We start from the raw sequence: 20,761 nt of genomic DNA on the forward strand, positions 1-20,761 counted from the left end.
CTTTCTCACTGAATGGACTGACCTGAACATTTGCAGAAATGGAAGCTTGGGACATGCTGCCCTTTGGTGTCTGGCTACTTTCTTTTTTTCCTTCCTTTTTTTTTTTTTTCTTTTTTTTTGGTTTTTCGAGAAAGGGTTTCTCTGTGGCTTTGGAGGCTGTCCTGGAACTTGCTCTGTAGACCAGGCTGGTCTTGAACTCACAGAGATCCGCCTGCCTCTGCCTCCCGAGTGCTGGGATTAAAGGCGTGAGCCACCAACGCCCGGCTCTGCCAGTGTCTTTATAACTTTTTTTTTATTGGTTTATTGCTTATCTATTGTATGTCTGAATGTGGAAGTTGGAAGACCACATTCAGGAATGGATTCCCTCCCTGTACAGTTTGGGCCCCAGGGATAGAAACAGAGGATCAGGTCTAACAGCAAGCATCTTTGCCCACTGAGCCATCTCGACAGCCCCAGCTGCTTTCACTGAAAGGCTTTTTGAAGTTCTTCCTCATTGTCATGTGTGTGGATACGTAATTCCTCTTTGTGAGCACAAGGTATAGATAGTCTAACTGACCTTGCTCCCTGTCACTGGATCTCTTTTAAATCCTGGGCCTAATTCTAAACCACACTAGAAAGTCCAGTCTCCCTCGGTCTCACTCTGCTTTGCCTTTGTCACAACAATCCCTTCTCCTTCTCCTGATTTTTGCTTCATCTTTCAGAAAGGGTCTTAGAAGCCCTGGGGTGCTGGCACACACCTTTGATCCCAGCACTTAGGAGGCAGAGGCAGGTGGGTCTCTGTGAGTTCAAGGTCAGCCTGGTCTACTGAGAGAGATCCAGGATAGCCTCCAAAACAATACAGAGAAACTCTGTCTCAAACAAAACAAAACAAAGGGTTTTAAGCAGCCTGGGTGGGCCTGGAACTCACTATATAGCAGAGGATGACCTTGAACTCCCGTATTTCCACCTTCTAAGTGAAGAGAGTACAAGTTTGTAAGGCACTGAGTGTCACATCCGAGGCCTCCTGCATGCTGTGAATAGGGTTACCCGCTAAGCCTCACTCCAGCTCCAGGGATGCCGCTTCTTCATGTGTCCCAGGTTCTCCACCCTGTGGGCCAGCTTCTCCTTCCTGATTCTGCCTCCTTTGCTTGACTGACGGCAGCTGCATTTTCTCTCCATTCACTCTGTCAGCCTCCTCCCATCCCAGCCTCGGGGGCTGTTTTCAACCTAGTGAGTGCTTGACTGTTATCTGCTCACTTGCTGGTATTACCATAACTCACTGGCCCTAACCAGGAGTGACTGTACCCCCAGTGTGGGTATCTGGCAACAGCTTAGACGTTTTTAGTTATCCCTCTGGGAGTGGCAGGATACTATCAGCATTTCGTGGGTAGAAGCCAGGGATGCTGCTGCCTGTCACCTCTGATGTCCAAGGTAGCCTCTCCATCCTGTCCCAAACTACAATGGCATCAATGTTGAGAAAACCTACCACCAATTAATGGCAAGTGTTCCTTTTGGTTAGGCTAGCAAGGAGGAGAGCAGAAGAGATCTTTGACCTGGCAGGGCAGGAAGTTCTCATTAGAAAATATATGTTTCTTTTCTCTTTTCTTTTTTTAGGAGCTGAGGCAATCCCCATGCAAAGTTCTTTCCTAATGCCACAGAGGTGGCCCAAAAGCCCAAATGATATTTTCACCATTCCTTGGCCCCTGAGAGTAGCAACTGACCTCCCAGGAATCCTTGAAGTGCTAGGAATGTAACTTGGCTAAGGTTTCTCAAGTCCAGCAAAATGTCAAATCTGAATTGTGTCCTGAGGGGAGGGCAGAGAGAGGTGTTTTGCAAAGTCCTCGACCCTGGCTTTTCCAGTGAAACTTCAGAGCTAGTGCTCTGAACAAATGATTCCAGGGAACCTCTTCTCTAATCTTCCATCCCCCTCAAAACACAAACGCACATAGGAACTTTGAGAACGGACTGTTAGTTACATGGCTCATGAGCAACCAGTTGGCAGGAATCTCAGTGGTTTCAAACTCAAGGCACATGACCCCCAAAGTCACTACACTGAACCCAGCAGCCCCAGCAGAGGTTGCTGGCTTCTTTGGGACGTAGGTTACCTCGAATGTCAGGCAAGTAAGTGAGCCACCTGTGTTCCCACTGATCCAATCCAACCGGTTCTCGTGACTGACACGGAAATTGGGTAATTATACACGCCTTGAAAATAAGTTTGCCTGGTCTGCAGGAGTCGGACAAGGCAAGGAATAGGGGTTGACATACCATCTTAAAAAAGCTTGTCCTTGGGGTAGGATTACCTGACTGGCTGGGACGGGCTAGTGGTGTGTGTGGTTTAAAGAGCAACCTTCACCTCAGTTGGCAGAGACCAAAATGCCAAGCAGAGGATTCCAGAGAGGCACCGCCCCCCTTCTGGACATGCACCAATTCTTGTAGCATAGATACACATATATAGCCAGGTGTGAATGCTTTTCTTTTTATCCCAAAAGTGAACTTCTATTTTATCTGCATATTCAACCACGGTACACTCACTATGGGAAGTGATTCATCAGGTTTAATCCCGATGGAAACTTTTGCGTTCCAGAGACTTGGACTTGGCACATTGTGAACTGCCCGAGTGTTTAAGGGTGAGAGTAATTAGGGTGACACAGTAATGTGTGTTGAGTGGGTAATTGGCAGGACCCTAGGTGCTACTAAGAAACTATATTTTTTAAAAGGAACATTACATAGGACTCTCCAAAGTAGCTGCAAATCCTGTTTGAAGTGAATCTGGGTAAAGGCAAAACATTCCCGGATGAGATATTTTTATGCTACAGCAAAACAATATGGGGCTTCAGAGATGGATCAGCAGGTACAGGCACTTACTGTGCAATACTGGAAACCTGAGTTTGGTCCCTAACCCGTGAAAAGGTGGCAGAAGATAGTGAGCTCCTGATAGTTTCCCTCTGACAGCCAACTTGCACTGTGGCATGTCCCAGCTCCCCCACACCGTGTGTGTGCAAGCATGCACAAGTATACATACATGCATACACACTTGCACACAGTAAGTTAAACTAACATTATTGCACACTGGGATACTAAAGGCCAGTTCTATTTGTGAATTCCATCTCTCCAACCATTTTCTTCCATCCTTTTATTATGTATGATTCCAAGCCCATTGTTCTTTTTTTTTTACCCAACAGACCGGGCATTTACAAACTTCTCTCTTGTGTATCAGGCATTACATTAAACCCTGACAATATGATGGCAATTTACTCCTACCCCTGAGGAACCTGGACTGTAATGAAATACTCATTCATTGAAGGAACTATTGACTGTTTGGCCAAATGGTCTGGGAACACAACAGAAAACACAAGACCCTCAGCTATGGAATTACATCCTAAGTTGTAGAAGAAAGACTAAGGACAGAGGTATGGGGGCAGCTGTGGGCTTGGCAGGAGGTCAGTTAGCAACAAAACACGGAAAAGGTAGAAAAGGTATTTGGGACCTAGATTATAAACCACGCCCACTGGCTAGGGTGTGAAACCTGAATGCTTATTTATCCATGCACACACAACATTACATAAAAGTTAAACTGGGCATGGTAGTGTGTGCCTGTAAGGCCCAGCAATCGGTATGTGGATCAGGTGTGAGTTCAAGGTCAGCCGTGGCTAGATAGAACTTCAAGGTCAGCCTAAGTTACAGGAGACCCTGTCTTAAAAGTAAAATAATTATGGGATGGAAAGATAGTTCAGTAGTTAAGAACATAGGCTGCTCTTCCAGGGGACCTGGGTTCGAGTCCCATCAACCTACAGCTCACAACTGCTGTACATCTAGATCTAATGCTCTCTTCTGGCTCCCATGGACAACTACACACACACGGCACACAGACATTCATGCAGGCAAAACACTCATACACTTGAAATAAAAATAAGTAAATCTTTAAAATTTCCCTTAAAAATAATAAAAAGAAAAAGAATCCTAGCTGTTATTCAACTGACATTTCTGAGGGAAATAACTTATAATAGTCAACATTTAGGCTGTATGATACCTTTGAGCTAGGCTGAGGGCTTTAGAAAAAAATAAGTGGCCCCTCTTTCCTTCCTCCTCCCGTGTGTGTGTGTGTGTGTGTGTGTGTGTGTCTGCGAAAGAAATTGTTAAGACAGGTATGATAGCACATAATTTGTAATCCCAGCGCTTGGAAAATTGAAGGCAAGCAGATCAGGAGTTCAAGGACAGCCTTGGCAACAGAATGAGTTTGAGGTGAGCCTGAGCTCCATGATACTCTTAAAAATTCGAAAAGAGGGAAAAAAAGAGATAGGGGGAGTCGGGCGTTGGTGGCGCACACCTTTAATCCCAGCACTCGAGAGGCAGAGGCAGGCGGATCTCTGTGAGTTCGAGGCCAGCCTGGTCTACAAAGTGAGTTCCAGGACAGCCTCCAAAGCTACAGAGAAACCCTGTCTCCAAAAACCAAAAAAAAAAAAAAAAAGAGATAGGGGGAAAAAAAAGAACTCTTGCCCTTACCTTCCTCCCACAAAAAAAAACCCAATCTCAATAATTTCATTCTCAATAATTTACGGTCCTCCGGGAAATGCAAATCCTGGACCGCAGGTAACCAAGTCCAAAGTAACTATAACTGCTGAACTACAGCTCCCAGGAGACACCTCGCCCACACCCTTTGCGCACGCTCAATTCCAGTGACTACATAGGGCTGCGAATCAGAGGGGGCGGGGCTTGGGCCAGAGCCGCGATTAGGGGGCGGGGCCGGGGCGGAGTTGGCGAGGGGGTGGCGCTGCCGGCGGGGGCCCGGAACACGCTAGTGGAGCGGAAGATGGCGGCGGCGGCGGCGGCGGCCAGTGCAGCCGGGACCCCGGTTTGGCTGAGGCGGAGGAGCCGCTGGCTCTGACTTCGCTCTGGCTCCAGTGCGTGCGGCGGAGCGTGTACGAGGCCCCGTGCGGCGGGCAGGGGCGGTGGCGGCCAGTGCGCGCCGCCCTGAGGAACGCCCCGGCGGCGCTGCAGCGACTGAGGAGAGAGCCGGCTCCGGGCCTCGGCGACCTCCGGCGCCCCGGGCCCCGCGCCTCCTCGGGGGGGCGGCGGCGGCGATGTTCTCGGTCCTGTCGTACGGGCGGCTGGTGGCCCGCGCCGTCCTCGGCGGCCTGTCGCAGACCGACCCCAGGGCGGGCGGCGGCGGCGGCGGCGGCAGCGGCGACTACGGGCTGGTGACGGCGGGCTGCGGCTTCGGCAAGGACTTCCGTAAGGGCCTGCTCAAGAAAGGCGCGTGCTATGGGGACGACGCGTGCTTTGTGGCCCGCCACCGCTCGGCCGACGTGCTGGGTGAGTCCCCCGGTCCGCCTCCTGGGCACTCCGGAGTGCGAGGCTTCCCTGCTTCCTCCACGGAGCGCGGCGCCCCGCCAAGCACCCCAAGACGGGCTTTCTGCCTCACGATCCCCCCACTTTAGAGATGGGGAAACTGAGGGGCAGAGCGGTGGAGCCACGTGCCCAAGGTCACCGCCTTGGGAATGTGTCCAGTCTGTCCCGGTGCGGAGCTGCACTCTTATTAGTCACAGCCCCCACGCGACCTCGTCCTCCTCGCTCGGCGACACCTGCAGGCTGCTAGGCTCGCTTTGCCTCGTTCCCTCCTCTCTCTGTGCGTCCCGGGAATCCCTGCTTCTTGGCGAGCTCCTGATGTCATGGCCGAGCCCCAGCTGCGGGATCCGGAGCAGACCGAGGACAGACGGCGGGAGCCCACAGGCCCGCTTCGGTCCCCCGCTTTCCCCCCCTTCAGCCGCTGCCTCGACCGTCCCCTGATTCCCATCCTTTCCGGGAAGGGCCTTGGGGTTGGGGATTGACTGTTAGCCTGGTTAGAATTAACAGTGCTGTCTCCTAAACCGAACTTGTCTACTTGGGGTCACTTGGGGTGGCAGAAGGTCTCCTTGACCCAAAATAGAATAGCCGGACCTGCTTGTAGGCTGCAGCCAAGAAAATCTTGAGACTCGGTCACAGCTTTTTAGGCCACAGGTGTTTTCTAAGACCTATTCCAGTTACAACTTTGGGTAGAGGAGACAGGAGAGTGCTGTCCAAAGGGTTAAACAGCACTCAGGCAGTCGGAAACTTAACCTCGTGTATATGCCCTTGCAGATTTTGTGTATGCCATTAAAGCTCTTTCGGTTCATGAAGCTCTTCCTTTGAAATTGAAGGACATGCTGTCATTGGCTCCAGGTTCAAATGTCACTTCGGTTTCACTTCTCCAGTGACATTGAGTTTTTGGTTACTTAAAGTTTCATATGCTAAGACAGAATTTGGCATTGGAGCAAATAATGTATTTGCGATAGTAACTGCCCGCCCTTTTTTTTTTTTTTTTTTTTTAGGACAGCGTCTTTTTGTAATCCTTTTGCAGTGTAATGGAGGCTGACCTTGAACTCTTGAGCTACCTGCCCTCACCTCCCAAGTGCTGAGGGTACAGGTGTGTGCCGTAACTCCCGGTTCATGACACTATTTAGGTTTTGATTCTGTCACATGTAGTGTTTGTGAACATGAGGCAGAGAAGGTGCTTCTCTTTTTAATTGATGAGTAACCCCTTTGTCTACCTTGAGAAACACCTCTTAGTATTTAGACAGCTCTTTGGGTACTAACCATTCAGAGAGCCTCCCTGGACGCTTAGGTTTTGGAGCTACACAAACTCACCTGAAGTCTGTCTAGACTCAGGGTCCGTTTTAAGAGGCTGCCATTAGCTGTCTTTGCCAGTCAACCTAGGCAGCATTTCAGTGACCTTTCGGTCTGTGCTGCCTTTAAAGTTTACAGTCAGCTGCGGGTAGGTCAGTGTGGACTGCTTCCTTGTGCTGTGCAGGTCATTGCTTCAAGGTTCAGCACCACCAAAAAAAAAAAAAAAAAAAAAAAACGGTGTCAGGAGTTGCAGTCATACAACAGATGAAGGGATAATGAGCCAGTAAGTTTCACCTATTAAAGCAAATTATAATACTGTGTGTGTGTGTGTGTGTGTAAAGCCTGTGATTTGATTGATAATTTGGGAGTCATAGTAGTTCTTAGTACTTGAGGTCTGAGAACATTGAAAAATCCCAGGAGTAAACCATTCCTGTTTTAAATTGCATGCCATTCTGAATAATGAGATGGAATCTTGCACATCCACCCTGGAGTCCTTTTGTTACTGTTTTGTTTTGAGACTGGATCTTGTTATATTGCCCAGGGTAGCCGGGAGTACATGGCAACCCTCATGCCTTGGCCTCCTGAGTCCTGCAGTACTAGGACTACAGTTGAGTATGCCATGCCTCCTCAGGTCTTCTCATTGTTACTTGTATCCATTCTAAATTACCCACCAGTTAGTCCCTGAGGAGCCATCTTGGTTATCAGTGAACTGAAGATGGAGGGAACTAATTTGTACAACTTTTATTACAATATGTTTTAATATTAACAAATATTGTTACTATCTTTCTGTACCTAATTTATAAATTACACCTTATTATAGGTATATATGTATTTGAAAAAGTACATACAGTGTTCAGAAATCCACTATGGGCTTTGAATGTATTCCTTAAAGAGAAAGGGGACTATTGTATCTGAAATATATTAACTCCCGAAGCTGCATTTTAACATGCAATATTTAGGTATTGTGGCATATTTACAAGGATGTGGGAGGCAATGGTCAGACCCTTTCTAAAAAAGCACAAACATAATTTCATGCTCTGACATTCTGGCAGAAACCATGCCTAGTTTGAGGTTAAACTTTGTAGCTTAGAAGTTGATTTGTGAGCCGGGCGTTGGTGGCGCACGCCTTTAATCCCAGCACTCGGGAGGCAGAGGCAGGTGGATCTCTGTGAGTTCGAGGCCAGCCTGGTCTACAGAGTGAGTTCCAGGACAGCCTCCAAAGCCACAGAGAAACCCTGTCTCGAAAAACCAAAAAAAAAAAAAAAAAAAAAAAGAAGTTGATTTGTGGTCCTTATCTGCAGAAGATAAAAGGATTGGGCTGAGACCTTAAGGCCTAGCTTTGGCTAGCCAGTCCTACTTCCTTATTGTCCCTCTAGCAGCATGCATCCCTATGGCATTGCCATAAACACCTCCAGTAGATCTCTGTTTGTATCTAGCATTGAGCACCAAATTCTTACATTACCTTGGTCTGGAAGGAACCTCTCTGGAGAAGAGGGCATAGAGGCAGGCTTGCACAGACTCTAGCCTTTAGCCCTGTAGGTAGACCAGCTTGGGGCATTGAAGAAGGCATGTAGTGGGGGGTCTGATGGAGATCCCAGCTCCTTGTCTTGCAGCTAATATCATAGAGCAGCCACCAAGAAGAAATCATGTGTAGTTGACAAATCATGCATGCATGCACACTTGTGAAAGTGGGGGAGTGGGCATGGGAACAGTGAGGAGCAAGTTTTCCAGGACTGTTCTGATGTGGAGGAGAGCTCTTCCTGAAAGCCATCCTTAGAGTCACCTGAAACGACTTCCTGAGTTGTTTCAAAGATCAGATGAGTTTGATCTTTGGCAGCCGTGAACCAGTTCCCCAGATGGTGCCCTCTACTTCATTGGCAGTGTCCCATCACAGGCCAGACTGATAGGAGTTCTAAGCTGACTTGCGTTAAAAGACTCTTGAAGGCAAATCTCTGAGCTTGAGGCTAGCCTGGTCTACACAGTGATACCTTGCATCTGAATTGAGACTCTTGCAGTTTGGTCACTCACTGTGGGCTTCTCTTCAACTCTTAGGAATGCAATTTAATTTCTTTTGTAAGAGAAAGAAAATATTTTGATGTTTTAAAAGCTGAAATTGGAATTGGTCAGGCATAGTGACACACATGTCTTTAATCCCAGCACTGAGGAGGCAGAGGCAGGCAGATCACTGAGTTTGAGGCCAGCCTGGGCTACAGAGTGAATCGTAGGCCAGCCAGAGCTATACAGAGAAATTGTCAGTAAAATAAAATAAATAAAAATGGAAACTGATCTGCCCTGTTAGTCATGATGGTGAGTACTTGATGCCTCACATTGTTATTGTCCCCACTGGACTTCTTTTAGGAAAAATTGGCTGTGGTGGGTGTGGTGAGGCCAGGCACCACTCCCATCCCTTGGAAAATTGGCAGAGACTCACTCCCTCTATTGGGCCAGCAGGAGTAGCCCACACAGGCACGAGCTGTGGGGACTTTTCTTGTTTCTTCCTCCCTGTAGCTTTATTACTCTGCTGTGCCTTCCTAGGTACATATAATCATGACTGCTAACCTGATGTCATCAACGAGTTCCCCTAGCCACAACAGCAGCATCAAAAGGCTGTTGAGAACCTAAGACTTCAGAACTTTGGGGTTCATTTCTTCCATGTTTTTGTGACGAGCAAACAGACCGTCAGAGGGATGGGTGACTTCAGAGCAGCACAGTTATCATCGATAAAGACAGGCCTCTGTGTCACACTTGGGAGGGGCGGAGGGGGCAAAAGATGGGCAGAGAGAGAATGTGAATGTGTTTATAATTGCTTTATTTTCTCTGACTCATAACTGAAAAGCAACAAAAACTCCCCTACATGTTAAATATAGTTTACAGAAACCATTTATTTGAAAATGGCAGGCATGGTCCTTGCCATATAAACTGTGGCCTCTAAAGATGGAGCTGTGAAGCCGCTCTTAAAAAGCCGAGGGGTGTTTGTTTAAGCACGGTTTAACTTGGAACCTAAACATGAAAATAAAACAGTTTTCTGCTCCAGCCTTTGGTTTCAAATTTTTACTGGGCCAGGATTCTGAAGTGTTTCTGTGAGTCTTGCCAATTGTAAAAGCATTCTTTGGGGTGGTGGTGTTGGTAGAGTTTTTTGTTGTTTTTATTTGTTTATTTGTTTTGTGTATGTGTGTTTTAATTTTTTTTTTTTTTTTTTTTTGGTTTTTCGAGACAGGTTTCTCTGTGGCTTTGGAGGCTGTCCTGGAGCTCTGTAGACCAGGCTGGCCTAGAACTCACAGAGATCCGCCTGCCTCTGCCTCCCGAGTGCTGGGATTAAAGGCGTGGGCCACCAACGCCCGGCCGGTGTGTGTTTTAATTTTTAAAAAAGATGTTTCTATTTTGTGTGTTTGAGAGTTTTGCCTGCATGTATGTATCACATGCATGACGGTGCCCTTGGAGGGCTTTGGGTTCCCTAGAACTGGAATTCTGAATGGTCATGAGCTGCCACCGGAGAGCTGGGAGTCAAGCTTCGTCCTCTGTAAGGGCAGCCAGTGCTCTTGGCTGCTGAGCCATCTTTCTACCCGGGTTCTGTTTTTTTGTTTTGTTTTGTTTTGTTTTTTTTTTTTTTGAGACAGGGTTTCTCTGTATTGTTCTGTATTGTTTTGGAGGCTGTGAGTCCAGCCTGGCCTCGAACTCACAGAGATCCGCCTGCCTCTGGCTCCCGAGTGCTGGGATTAAAGGCGTGCGCCACCACCGCCCAGCCTGGATTCTGTTTTTGAGACAGGGCTTCATTGTATATAGCTGTGGCTGACATAGAACTCACTATGCAGGCCAGATTGGCCTCAAACTCATGAGATTTCGCCTGCTTCTGCCTCCTGAGTGCTGGGATCAAAGGTGTGAGCCACTGTGCCCGGCTTTTGAATTTTAAAGTATGAAGACCAGGTGAGCTACATGTAGAGCTGAAGTGGGTGTGTAGTTTATTTGATGTGTCTGAGTCTGAGCTGCACTTTTATTTCATTTGTTTGTTTGATCTCTTTGAAACAGGTTTCCTCTGGGTAGCTTTGGAACCTGTCTTGGAACTTGTAGACCAGGCTGGCCTCGAACTCACAGAGATCCGCTTGCCTTTGCCTCCTGAGTGCTGGAACTAAATGCGTGCGCCACCACTGCCCAGAAAGCTACTTGTTGATGATGACCTTCACTCTTTGTTTTTTAAGCTGAGCTGCAGGGCTGGGAAGCTGGCTCAGCTGGTGAAGGTGCTTGCCACCAATGACCTGAGTTTAGGTCCCACCACCTACATGACTCCTCAAACTGTCCTATGACCTTCACACTCTAGTCCCATAATACATGTTCATAAAAGCCAAAATTGAGTTGCAAAGTCACATGATAGACATTTACCCTTTAAAATATGTACTCAGTTTTTATATCCAGAAGGTTATACAGCCTTTCTTACTGTCTGAGTCCAGAAGCCCCTCCCCCCCCCAAAAAAAGAAGCCTGTCCACTTGCAATTGCTCCCAGCTTGTGGGTATTTCCCAGCCCTGGTAGCCAGCTTGTAGATTCTCTGGATTTGCCTGTTTTGGGCATTGTGTGTAAGTGGAATCCTAGAATATGTAGTCTTCTCTGCTGTTTCCTTTTACTTAGCTTATTTTCTTCTTTTTTGTTTTTTGTTTTTGTTTTTGTTTTGAGACAGGGCTCCTCTGTAGCACTGGCTGTCCTGGAACTCACTCTGTAGACCAGGCTGGCCTTGAACTTAGAGATCCCCCTACCTCTGCCTCCCAAGTGCTGGGATTAAAGGCACTCACCACCCCTGCCTGGTTCCCCATAGCTTATTTTCAAAGTTCAAGTTGGAGAGTGTGTTAGTACTTCATCCTTTATCATGGCTGCATAAAATTCCATTTCAGGGATGTACTACATTTTGTTGATCCATTCATTTGTTGGTATCCATTGGTATTTTCATATACTGACTGTAGTAAATCATGTTTAGCATATGTGTATATACGCTTTTGTGTGAGCAGGTGTTATTTTGGAATGTGTGTGGACATTCACTGTTTAGTCCAGGCAGGCCTTGAATTCTCAGCAGTTCTCCCCCCTCAGCCTCTTAAGTGCTTGTATTGCAGGCACCATACTTGGCTGTGCACATGTGCTTTTCAGTCATCTCAGGTATATACCTGGGAGTGGAATTACCTGGACAGACGATACATTGGTATAGTTAGGGTATATAAGGAAAATTATTTTTAAACTGCAGTAATTAATATAAGTTCTGAGATTAATCAGTACTTTAAGTATGCCTGGTGTCATAATCTATGTGTTTTCAAGAGAAAAATGTCAGCCAGGCTTAGCAATACACAGCTTTAATCTGAGCACTTGAGAGGCAGAGGTTAGAGGATCTCTTGAGTGTGAGGCCAGCCAGGGCTACATGGTGAGACCCTGTCTCAAAGGGAAAAAGAGTGTGAACTATTGAGGGAGAGTGAGAAGTGTGGCCTTAGAGGAAGGGCTGTGAGGGCTGCTTTGCTGCCGTCTGATGTTGCAGCCATTGTTGGAAGACTCCAGGGTTGGTGTAGAGGATGTCTGTTGTTTGCTGAGCTCCACCTCTCCCGGCCCTGCTGTGTACAGGGCGAGTCATACTTCGTGTGAGGTGCTTGTGAGGTGTCTTCAGCCACTGTTGCTGCTCACCAGTTTGTAATCTGGAGAGTTTAGGCTCTGTGTCATACAGTCCTGACTTTCACTCTTCCCTCAAGGCATTAGTAATCTCTAGAGGGCTTTGGGTGGATCTCTGTGGAGTAAGCCACTGGCTTTTAGAAGCATTAGTGCTTATATTTTTTAGCTAGATATTTGCAAAGACTTGTTAATTCCCAAGGGAAGGGAGGGTCCCGATCGGCTCCTATTGGGGAGGGATTTGGGGTAGAGGAGGCTGTCCTCCAGATTTCAGCATGGCCTCGTGAAACTAGGCAACATGTAATCTGAATGGCTGTAGCTATGTCCAAGTGGACTTGGTACTGGTGTGTGACTCTGGGAACACTACACCAGGTCAGAATGTGACCTACAACCATGTCCTCTGGCAGATCAAACACGTGTCAACTTGAGGCTACATGCCAAGTCCTTTCATGTAGTTTCCCCCATGTCTTTTCTAAAGGTTTTTCCTCAGGCTGTGCCTAGGCTATAGGATTAGACTTCTCAGGAAAATGCTTTGGGAAAGTAAGTTCACAGTATTTTATGTCTGAAGAAATTGGGGGTGAGTTTATCTTTGAGAAATCTGTGTTAACTTCACATCTTTTTAGAAGTGTGTGGCATCTAGTGCACTGCTGCTGTTAGGAGCATTTATGAATGTGAGCTTCGTGTCCTTATGGCTGCTAAAAGTTCTTAAAATCAGTCATAAGTCCATGGCCTTCCCAAAGGCTGTAGAGGTCACAGTGCTGATAACAGCTAAGACACTGCTCACTTGGACTTGAGCTGGCCTTTGGTACAGCCCTTTCAGTTTAGTTTAAAGTCGTTATGGAGGAAAAGAGGTGCTGAGTGCTTTGGTAAGATCCAGAGTGGGATTTGGGGGTTTGGGAGTGCACTGGAGGAGGAAACCGATCCTTTTGTGTGAGGAGGGAAGACCTCGCTTTGGCTTTTCTGTCTTGTTCACACTTGACTCAGGAGTCTGCTGCCTCCCTGAAAGCAGCGCTGGAGATGGCAGTGGGGTTCCATTGCTCTTCTGAACTCTGAACAGCTGCAGACAGCTGCACTCACCCATCCCCTCCTGTAAAGCTGACTAGTCAGGAGGTGGGCACATTAGTGTTGAAGATTTGAACCTCAGTATCATTGTCTAGTGTTTGTAACCAGTGCTCTGTTGTGTACTGTAAAGTAACACCTGCTCAGAAGCCTCCTTCATAAAACACCAGTAGCACAAACCTTGGCTGTGATGAGCGCAGCCCCCTCCAGCCTTTGCACATACAAGTGTGTGCACACTGCTGAGCAGCATTGTTCGCTGTGTTTTGGTATAGATGTTTCTATGTTGATGAGTCTAGTTCATCACATCTCCTGCATTATAAGTCAGAACTTACTGAATTGGCCCTCTACTTTTAGTTATTTGGGTTTGCCCACTGTCTTCTTGTAAAGTGACAGTGAGGTGAGCCTCCCTTTCCATTGGAATAGCTCCTTAGGGCTGATTACTTGAGGAACTCTGCAGCAGGCCAGGAGTGTACAGGGTCTGTGCATATAGCACCCTGGGACCCTCCAGAAGGGTTGCATGCTTGATGCTCAGCCAGGCTCTGGGGATCACTTTCTCCAGTAAGCTTCATGTCCCATTTATCATGTATGTATTTACCAGGCTCGCCACAATTTCTGTCTGTTCTTGGTGTGAATCCCAAGGGCTGCCAAGACTGCAGTGTTGCCAGGGTCCACAGAAGTGACTTCCTACAGAATGTGTTGTGGTGGGTCCAGGACTGTTTGTTGGCCTCTTGTTTTGACCTTTCAAGGCTGCTTTCACCCAGCACATTTTCGTGTTCTGGCTTCTCAGCATCGCTGCCCGTTGTCATTTGAGGTAGCTGCTGAAGGTTGGCTGCCCTGAATGAGGCAAACAGAAAAGTGCTTGTGTTTTCACTTCAGGGTTTGGACAGCAGCTCTGGGGCAGGCTTGAGCTGTTGCCTCAAAGCTGGACTTGAGCTTGGGCCACTAGTGGGTAATAGGTCTCAAGAGTTTCCCTGTGAAATGAGGTCTCATCAAGGATGTCCCACTCACAGGGTGCTATGTCTTTTGTTTGCGATGAGTGATTACAAATTCAAACTGATTAATCCAGTGTCTGTTAGTGGAGAATAGCTTTTTCAACATTTTAACTAAGTCACCGAGTCATTGTTGACACTTCTCTGAAAATGCACACATGGCTATGTGACAAGCGCAAGGGATGCTTGTTGGGAGCTGAAAACAGAGCCTTACAGTAAACATAGGCCGTGTGGGGAACAGGGTGGCCAGGCTTGTCCACCTTTTGCCTTCTCTGGAGTTTTCTATACTGCTCCTTACTCTGCCAGCGAGCTTTGGAGGCTCTGAGTCAGCTCCTCCTCTGTCTCTTGGCTGTGAAGCCCGCCCCTCTCTCCAGGGGCAAGCAGCATTATGTTGTAAAGAATGCTTTTACAGCCGGGCATTGGTGGCGCACGCCTTTAATCCCAGCACTCGGGAGGCAGAGGCAGGCGGATCTCTGTGAGTTCGAGGCCAGCCTGGTCTACAGAGTGAGTTCCAGGACAGCCTCCAAAACAACACAGAGAAACCCTGTCTCGAAAAAGCAAAAAAAAAAAAAAAAAAAAAAAAAAAGCAAAGAATGTTTTTACATGCACAAGCAAGTAAGGATGGCCTATACATCCTATACATGGAAGGACTTTGTCTACAGGGGTACATGGGCATGGCAGTGTGGGAACAACAGAATAGAACAGGTAGAAACCGTAAAAAAGCTGAGCTCCACAGGGCTGTATCCAGGGCATTGGAAGGAGCTGGGTGGGCTCCAGACAGTGCAGACAGAGCCGGCAGAAGTTAGTGACACAGGACGCCAGTGGGTGGGGAGAAGTGCAGGCTGGAGGCTGCTTGTGACAGGCTGGGACATGCAAGGGAAAAGGCCAAGTTTGGGAATGAAAGGTGGGGTTGCTTAGTGGCCTTTGGAGGCAGAACCTGTGGGCTTATGGGGTGCTGAGTGCTGGGACAGCACCGCCTATGAGAGTCACCTGTGTGTGCAGGCATAGAGAGAGGGTCAGGACTGTGGGAATATCTCAGTCAGCAGGGCTTGGGAACTGCTGGGCCAGGTGTTGGTCAGCTGGTTGGTGTGTAAGTGAGAGAGAGAGAGAGTGAGTGTGTGTGTGTGTGTGTGTGTGTGTTCCCAACCATTGAGGTTATCAAAGTGACTAAAAAAAATGCTTAACTCTTTGTACATTGCTCGTTGTCCAAAATTCCCAGTAGGCAGCATGTGCTGAGGAGACACTTGTTAACTGAAGTTGCTTCTGGGGAAAGGCCAGTTCATTTCTTAAAAGTGCAGGTGCACCGTTTTGTTCCTTTGTGTTCTTTACAGACAAATAAATGCTTCTTCCTTAGTACCTGCAAATGTCACTGTTGAATATTTAATGAGCTATTGAATGACGGCTTGGAGGGTTGACTGTAGAACCAAAATGATCTATCTGCTCACTCATCTTTTATACATTATCTGTAAGTGGACATTGTCTTTTGGTTGTGACCACAGACCAGTGTCTGGAGAGCTGGTGGCTTACAAACGGGAGTCAGAAAAGCTCAACTAAGTGATTGATGTAGACTGCGCTGGCCTCTGCTGCTCACTGGTTCCTTTTTTTTTTTTTTTTTTTCCAAGACAGGGTTTCTCTGTGTAGCTTTGGAGCCCATTCTGGCACTCACTCGGTAGACCAGGCTCACAGAGATCCACCTGCCTCTGCCTCCCGAGTGCTGGGATTAAAGGCATGCGCCCGGCTGGTTCCTTTTTTAAAAAATCTTTATTGCTACTTTATGTGAATGGATGTTTTACCTGTGTATGTCTGTACCTGGTGCCCTTATAGGCTAAAAGGTGGTATTGGATCTTCTGGGGCTGGAGTTACAGACACTTATGAGCCCCCATGTGGATGCTGGGGATCAAACCTGGTCCTCTGCAACAATAGCCAAGTCTCTTACCCACTGAGCCATCTCTTCCAGCCCTGGTTGTTTCTTTTTATTTTATTTATTTATTTATTTATTATTATTATTATTATTATTTTTGGTTTTATGAGACAGGGTTTCTCTGTATTGTTTTGGAGGCTGTCTGTCCAGCCCAGCCTTGGACTTACAGAAATGCGCCTGCCTCTGCCTCCCGAGTGCTGGGATTAAAGGCGGCCGCTGCCGCCGCCGCTGCCGCCGCCGCAGCCGCCGCCACCACCACCCGGCTGGTTGTTTCTTTTTTAAATCGTCCCCTTTGACTATTGTGGGGGCCCCAACAGTGCTCTACCTCTGAGCTACATCTACCCCGACTCCTGTTTGAGATAAGAGCTGATGTATCTCAGGCTGACCTTAAGCTCTCTGTGAAGAATGACCGTGAACATAAGATTCTTCTGCTTTCTTCCCAAGTGCTGGGATTACAGGTGTGCACCCTGATACCCAGCAGCTTACAGAGCCAGCTGTAGGCAGCAGCACACTGTGACCACAGGTCTGTGAGCCTGCACTCTGACAGTTCATTGCTGTTCTCAGACGGCCCGGGTGGGAACCCCTCCCCTATGAGTGAAGCAGATGAGTCTGGTTCTGGACAATGCCCTAGTCTCAGTTTTAGCTGGAGTTGCTCAGAGCTGCCTCAGAGCCTACCCTGGCCAGGTATAGTGTCAGTAGGGAGACCGGCGGTAACTTCTTTCATGGAGGTCGTTTTTGCTAAGTTCAGGTATCAGCTATACCTAAGCTCCTAGGACAAAGCCCCTTGACTGAGACAAAAAAGAGCCTGATGTTGACTCTGGTGGTGACAGGTCTGCCCTTTACTCCAGGGATCTCCTGAGTGCCTGGCTCCTGTGCGGTATTGGTGGGGCTGACTAATGGTGAGAGGTTCCTGGCATGGGCGTAGGAAGCATTTACCTAGAGGCCAAGTTTCTCTGCATGGGACTCTTTCTCTGAGCCTTTCTGACTTTTGCTTTAGTTTATCCTTCTGGGTGAGAGTGGCAGGAACCTCTTTAGCATCTTTCCAACTCAGGGTTCCATCCTTGAGACTCATTTTAGACACTTTCCATACCTTCCATCAGATCATAATGCGTTTAGGATTTTGTTTTAGTTGCTTTTTGAGACAGGGTCATGTAGCCCAGGTTAACCTCAAACTAATGGGTTTCTTACTAGATCCACCTTCTGTTCCTTCTCTGTCTTTGTCTCTTCTTCTCTCCCTCCTCTCTCAAGAGGCAGAGGCAGGCAGATCTCTGATTTCTAGGCCAACCTGGTCTACAAAGCAGATGCCAGGACAGCCAGGGCCACACAGAGAAACCCTAACTTGAAAAACCACCACAAATAAATTAAGGGTGTGATACTATCACTCAGCCCATGCCTGGTGCCTGTGTGAAGGCATTTTCTTTATTGGTGACCCCTTGTCTCAGATGGTTTTGGCTTGTGTCAAGTTGACATTAACCTATCTAGCACAAGCATCTCAGTGTTGAAGAGAACCTAACTGCTTTTGTAGAGGGTCTGTTCCAGCACCCACACCAGGCTCACAGTTGCCTGTAACTCCAGCTCTAGGGGATCCCACCCCATTTTGGCCTCTGAAGGCACCTGCATGTGTGTAGCATATATAGACACACATATAGATAAATAAAATAAAGATTTTAAAAAGAAAACTGTACAGAATGATTTTTTAAAGAAATTACTCATTTCTGGCTGTTCTAAGGTGCCTACTCACTTAATGCAACAATAGAGTGGATGCAGGCAGTGTTAGAGTTGAGGCCGTCCTGCACACAGCCAGCCACAGGAGTAGCATGCTTTGACGGGTGCACTACAAGGGCTGTCTGGGGTGCTCAGCCTCACCCAAGGGGTGCTGTTCTGGTCAAGCCCAGCTCTTTACAGAGAGGTGAAGAAAGCAGGAGACACTGGGCTCAGGTTAAGCTTACGTGGTTTGTAAGGTATCCTGTTTTCCCACTACTGAATTGGAGAGGTGAGGCAGGACCAGCCTGCCAGACTTAGATGTGCAGGGTAGGGAGGAGGAAGGGTTCACTTAATTGTTATAAATATTAGGCTAATCCTTAGGACCAACAGTTTAGATTTAATCTTACCAATTAAAAAGAGAAGGAAAACCTTTTCTCATCCTGAGGGGCCAGTGCAGGTGGACACATGCCACCGATGGACTGCTCTTCCAGAGACCTTCAACTCTTCACACACTTAGTGCTAGTACTGATCATAGGCATGACCCAGGCAGAACACCTGTCCTCCCAGGTGATCTGGTGGTCGATTCCTCCAGTCTAGAGAGTGTTGCTAACAGCACTCAGCATTGGGGAAGATAGTAGTGCAGACCAGAAAGTAAGTGGCTTTGGAGAGAGAGGCTCCAGCTCTGTAGCTTGTTGAGGAAATCTGACCAGTCATTCACACCAAGTCTGGAGGGTACCAGTTCCCCAAGCTGCAGTTGACACTTGAGCCAGAGTAGATAATTCCCCAATAAGTCCTTTTCCTTCTTTCTTTCTTTCTTTGTTTTTTTTGACAAAGGGTCTCACTATGTAACCCTGGCTGTCCTGAAACATTCTCTGTAGACCAGGCTGGCCTCCAGGTCTAGCCTAACAGAGATCCACCTTTATTTTTATTGGGGTATGTGGGGGGAGGTGGGGAGAAGGGGAGAGAGAGGGAGGGGAGGAGAGAGAGGGAGGGAGAGAGAGAGGAGAGATTGTGCATGAGACTGTAAGGGTGACCTCTGAGGCCAGAGAAGTTAGTTCCCCTTGGAACTTGTGTTATAGGTTGTAGTGAGCTAAAGTTAGAGGACAAACATGAGCCCCTGTCTCAAGAAAGAAGATGGAAAGTAATAGAGAAAGCTATTTCCAGTTTGTCTTCACACTCTTGTTTCCTAACCCTCATTTCAGCACTTTTTACTGCTTTTAAATACACAGCAACTGACCAAAATAATGAAGATGGTGTGTGTGTGTGTGTGTGTGTGTGTGTGTGTGATTATCAAGTAGACTTAGGTTTACTGAGTTGATAAGGAATAGGTGGCTTTTTTGTTTGTTTTGTTTTCCTGGCTCCTGAAACCTGAAGTAGGCCATTTGCTCCTGCTTGGATCTGGATTGTGGCTCGCCGCCCTGGGCACTCTATCACTTTGGCAGAGTTTGGTTTCTCACAAGGTCAACCCTTTCTTCTTCCTATCCTTTAGTTTGATCTTAGCTGGTGTGCTGAGAGACCTAGAGAACTTGGTGGAGACTCAGTCTCTGGAGTCAAAAGACACAGGTTTTGTAGTGGTTGACGCAAAGTGGTTGCTGTAGGGAAATCTCAGTGCAGAGGGAATTCCTGGCTTGTTGAGGCAGACAGAGCGTCGTAATCCCCGTGAGCTGAGGACTGTTAATCAAATTGCATTGCATTGTGCAGCAGCTTGCTGGTTGAATATATATTTTTTAGTAATATTGCTTTTTTTCATTTCCCTTTGGGATAATCATTTGCAGACACATTTCCCAGTCCTGAGTCACAGGGGAGTATTCCCCAACGCCCCAATAGTTAAACTACAGAAATGCTGGTGTAAATATGACCCATTACTGTTCACATAGAATCAACTCTGTGCTTAGATCTTGTTTCCATCTTTTTTGTTTTGTTTTGTTTTGTTTTGTTTTTTCGAGACAGGGTTTCTCTGTATTGTTTTGGAGGCTGTCCTGGAACTCACTCTGTAGACCAGGCTGGCCTCGAACTCACAGAGATCCGCCTGCCTCTGCCTCCCGAGTGCTGGGATTAAAGGCATGCGCCACCAACGCCTGGCCCAGATCTTGTTTCCTTCTGACCATAGTCTTAACGTTGTGGTGCCCTGTCAGGGTTGCAGGAGAGCAGTGGCTTGGATGTGGCACTTGGAGAAGCGATGTTAAGTGCTGTCTCTGTAGATGCATCCCACTCGTGAGCAGCTCCTGCTTCTGTTACTCAGCTCCTCAGCTAGGGTCTTAATTCATCATTCAGAAGTTTCCCTTCACTAGCAGGCACTCACGTCCCAGTCACATGAGTCGTGTTTCACTGACAGAAAACCAGCCCCTGAGAAGCAGCTTCACTGGAGCGTGAGGCTCCCATGTCAGTGAGCCACCTTCCACCCTCCAGGGTGATGCTACGTACTTTTTGTAGTTTTGTCGTCTCCTGTGTTAAGTATGTTGTGATGGGGGCTGGAGAGATGGCTGAGAGGTTAAGGGCACTGACTGCTCTTCCAGAGGACCTGAGTTCATTTCCCAGCAACCACATGGTGGCTCACAACCATCTACAATTCAATCTGGTGCCCTCTTCTGGCTTGTAGGCAGAACACTGTATATGTAATAAATAAATAAATCTTTTTAAAAAAAGTATGTTGTAATGAAGGAGAATGGCCATGTTTCCTTCACTGGTGTTTATATTAGGACTAGGATGAAGTGTTCTCTAGGTGGCATTTTCCAGAATGGTCTTATAAATAACTGTAGGCCAGTTTGGGAGTTGTGTGTAAGAAGGGATTCCAAAGAGCAGACGTGGGGCTGGAGAGAACTCTGTGGGTGA

At 47.4% G+C, this 20,761-nt stretch overlaps 1 protein-coding gene across 3 annotated transcripts in view; it reads left to right on the plus strand.

The window, feature by feature from the left end:
- The first annotated feature begins 4,733 nt into the window (after positions 1 to 4,733).
- The window catches only part of Pptc7 (protein phosphatase targeting COQ7), a 39,853-nt gene continuing 23,825 nt past the window's right edge, over positions 4,734 to 20,761 (plus strand). For all 3 annotated transcript variants that reach the window (XR_005870915.1, XR_005870914.1, XM_040731067.1), the window contains exon 1: positions 4,734 to 5,292. Coding sequence is in view for 1 of the 3 variants with exons in the window: in XM_040731067.1 (XP_040587001.1) it covers positions 5,061 to 5,292 (232 nt within the window). In the remaining 2 variants the exon portion in view is untranslated. The remainder of the gene's footprint in view (positions 5,293 to 20,761) is intronic.

The sequence above is a fragment of the Mesocricetus auratus genome, unplaced genomic scaffold, assembly GCF_017639785.1.
Source record: "Mesocricetus auratus isolate SY011 unplaced genomic scaffold, BCM_Maur_2.0 Super-Scaffold_100025, whole genome shotgun sequence".
Taxonomy (NCBI): domain Eukaryota; kingdom Metazoa; phylum Chordata; class Mammalia; order Rodentia; family Cricetidae; genus Mesocricetus; species Mesocricetus auratus.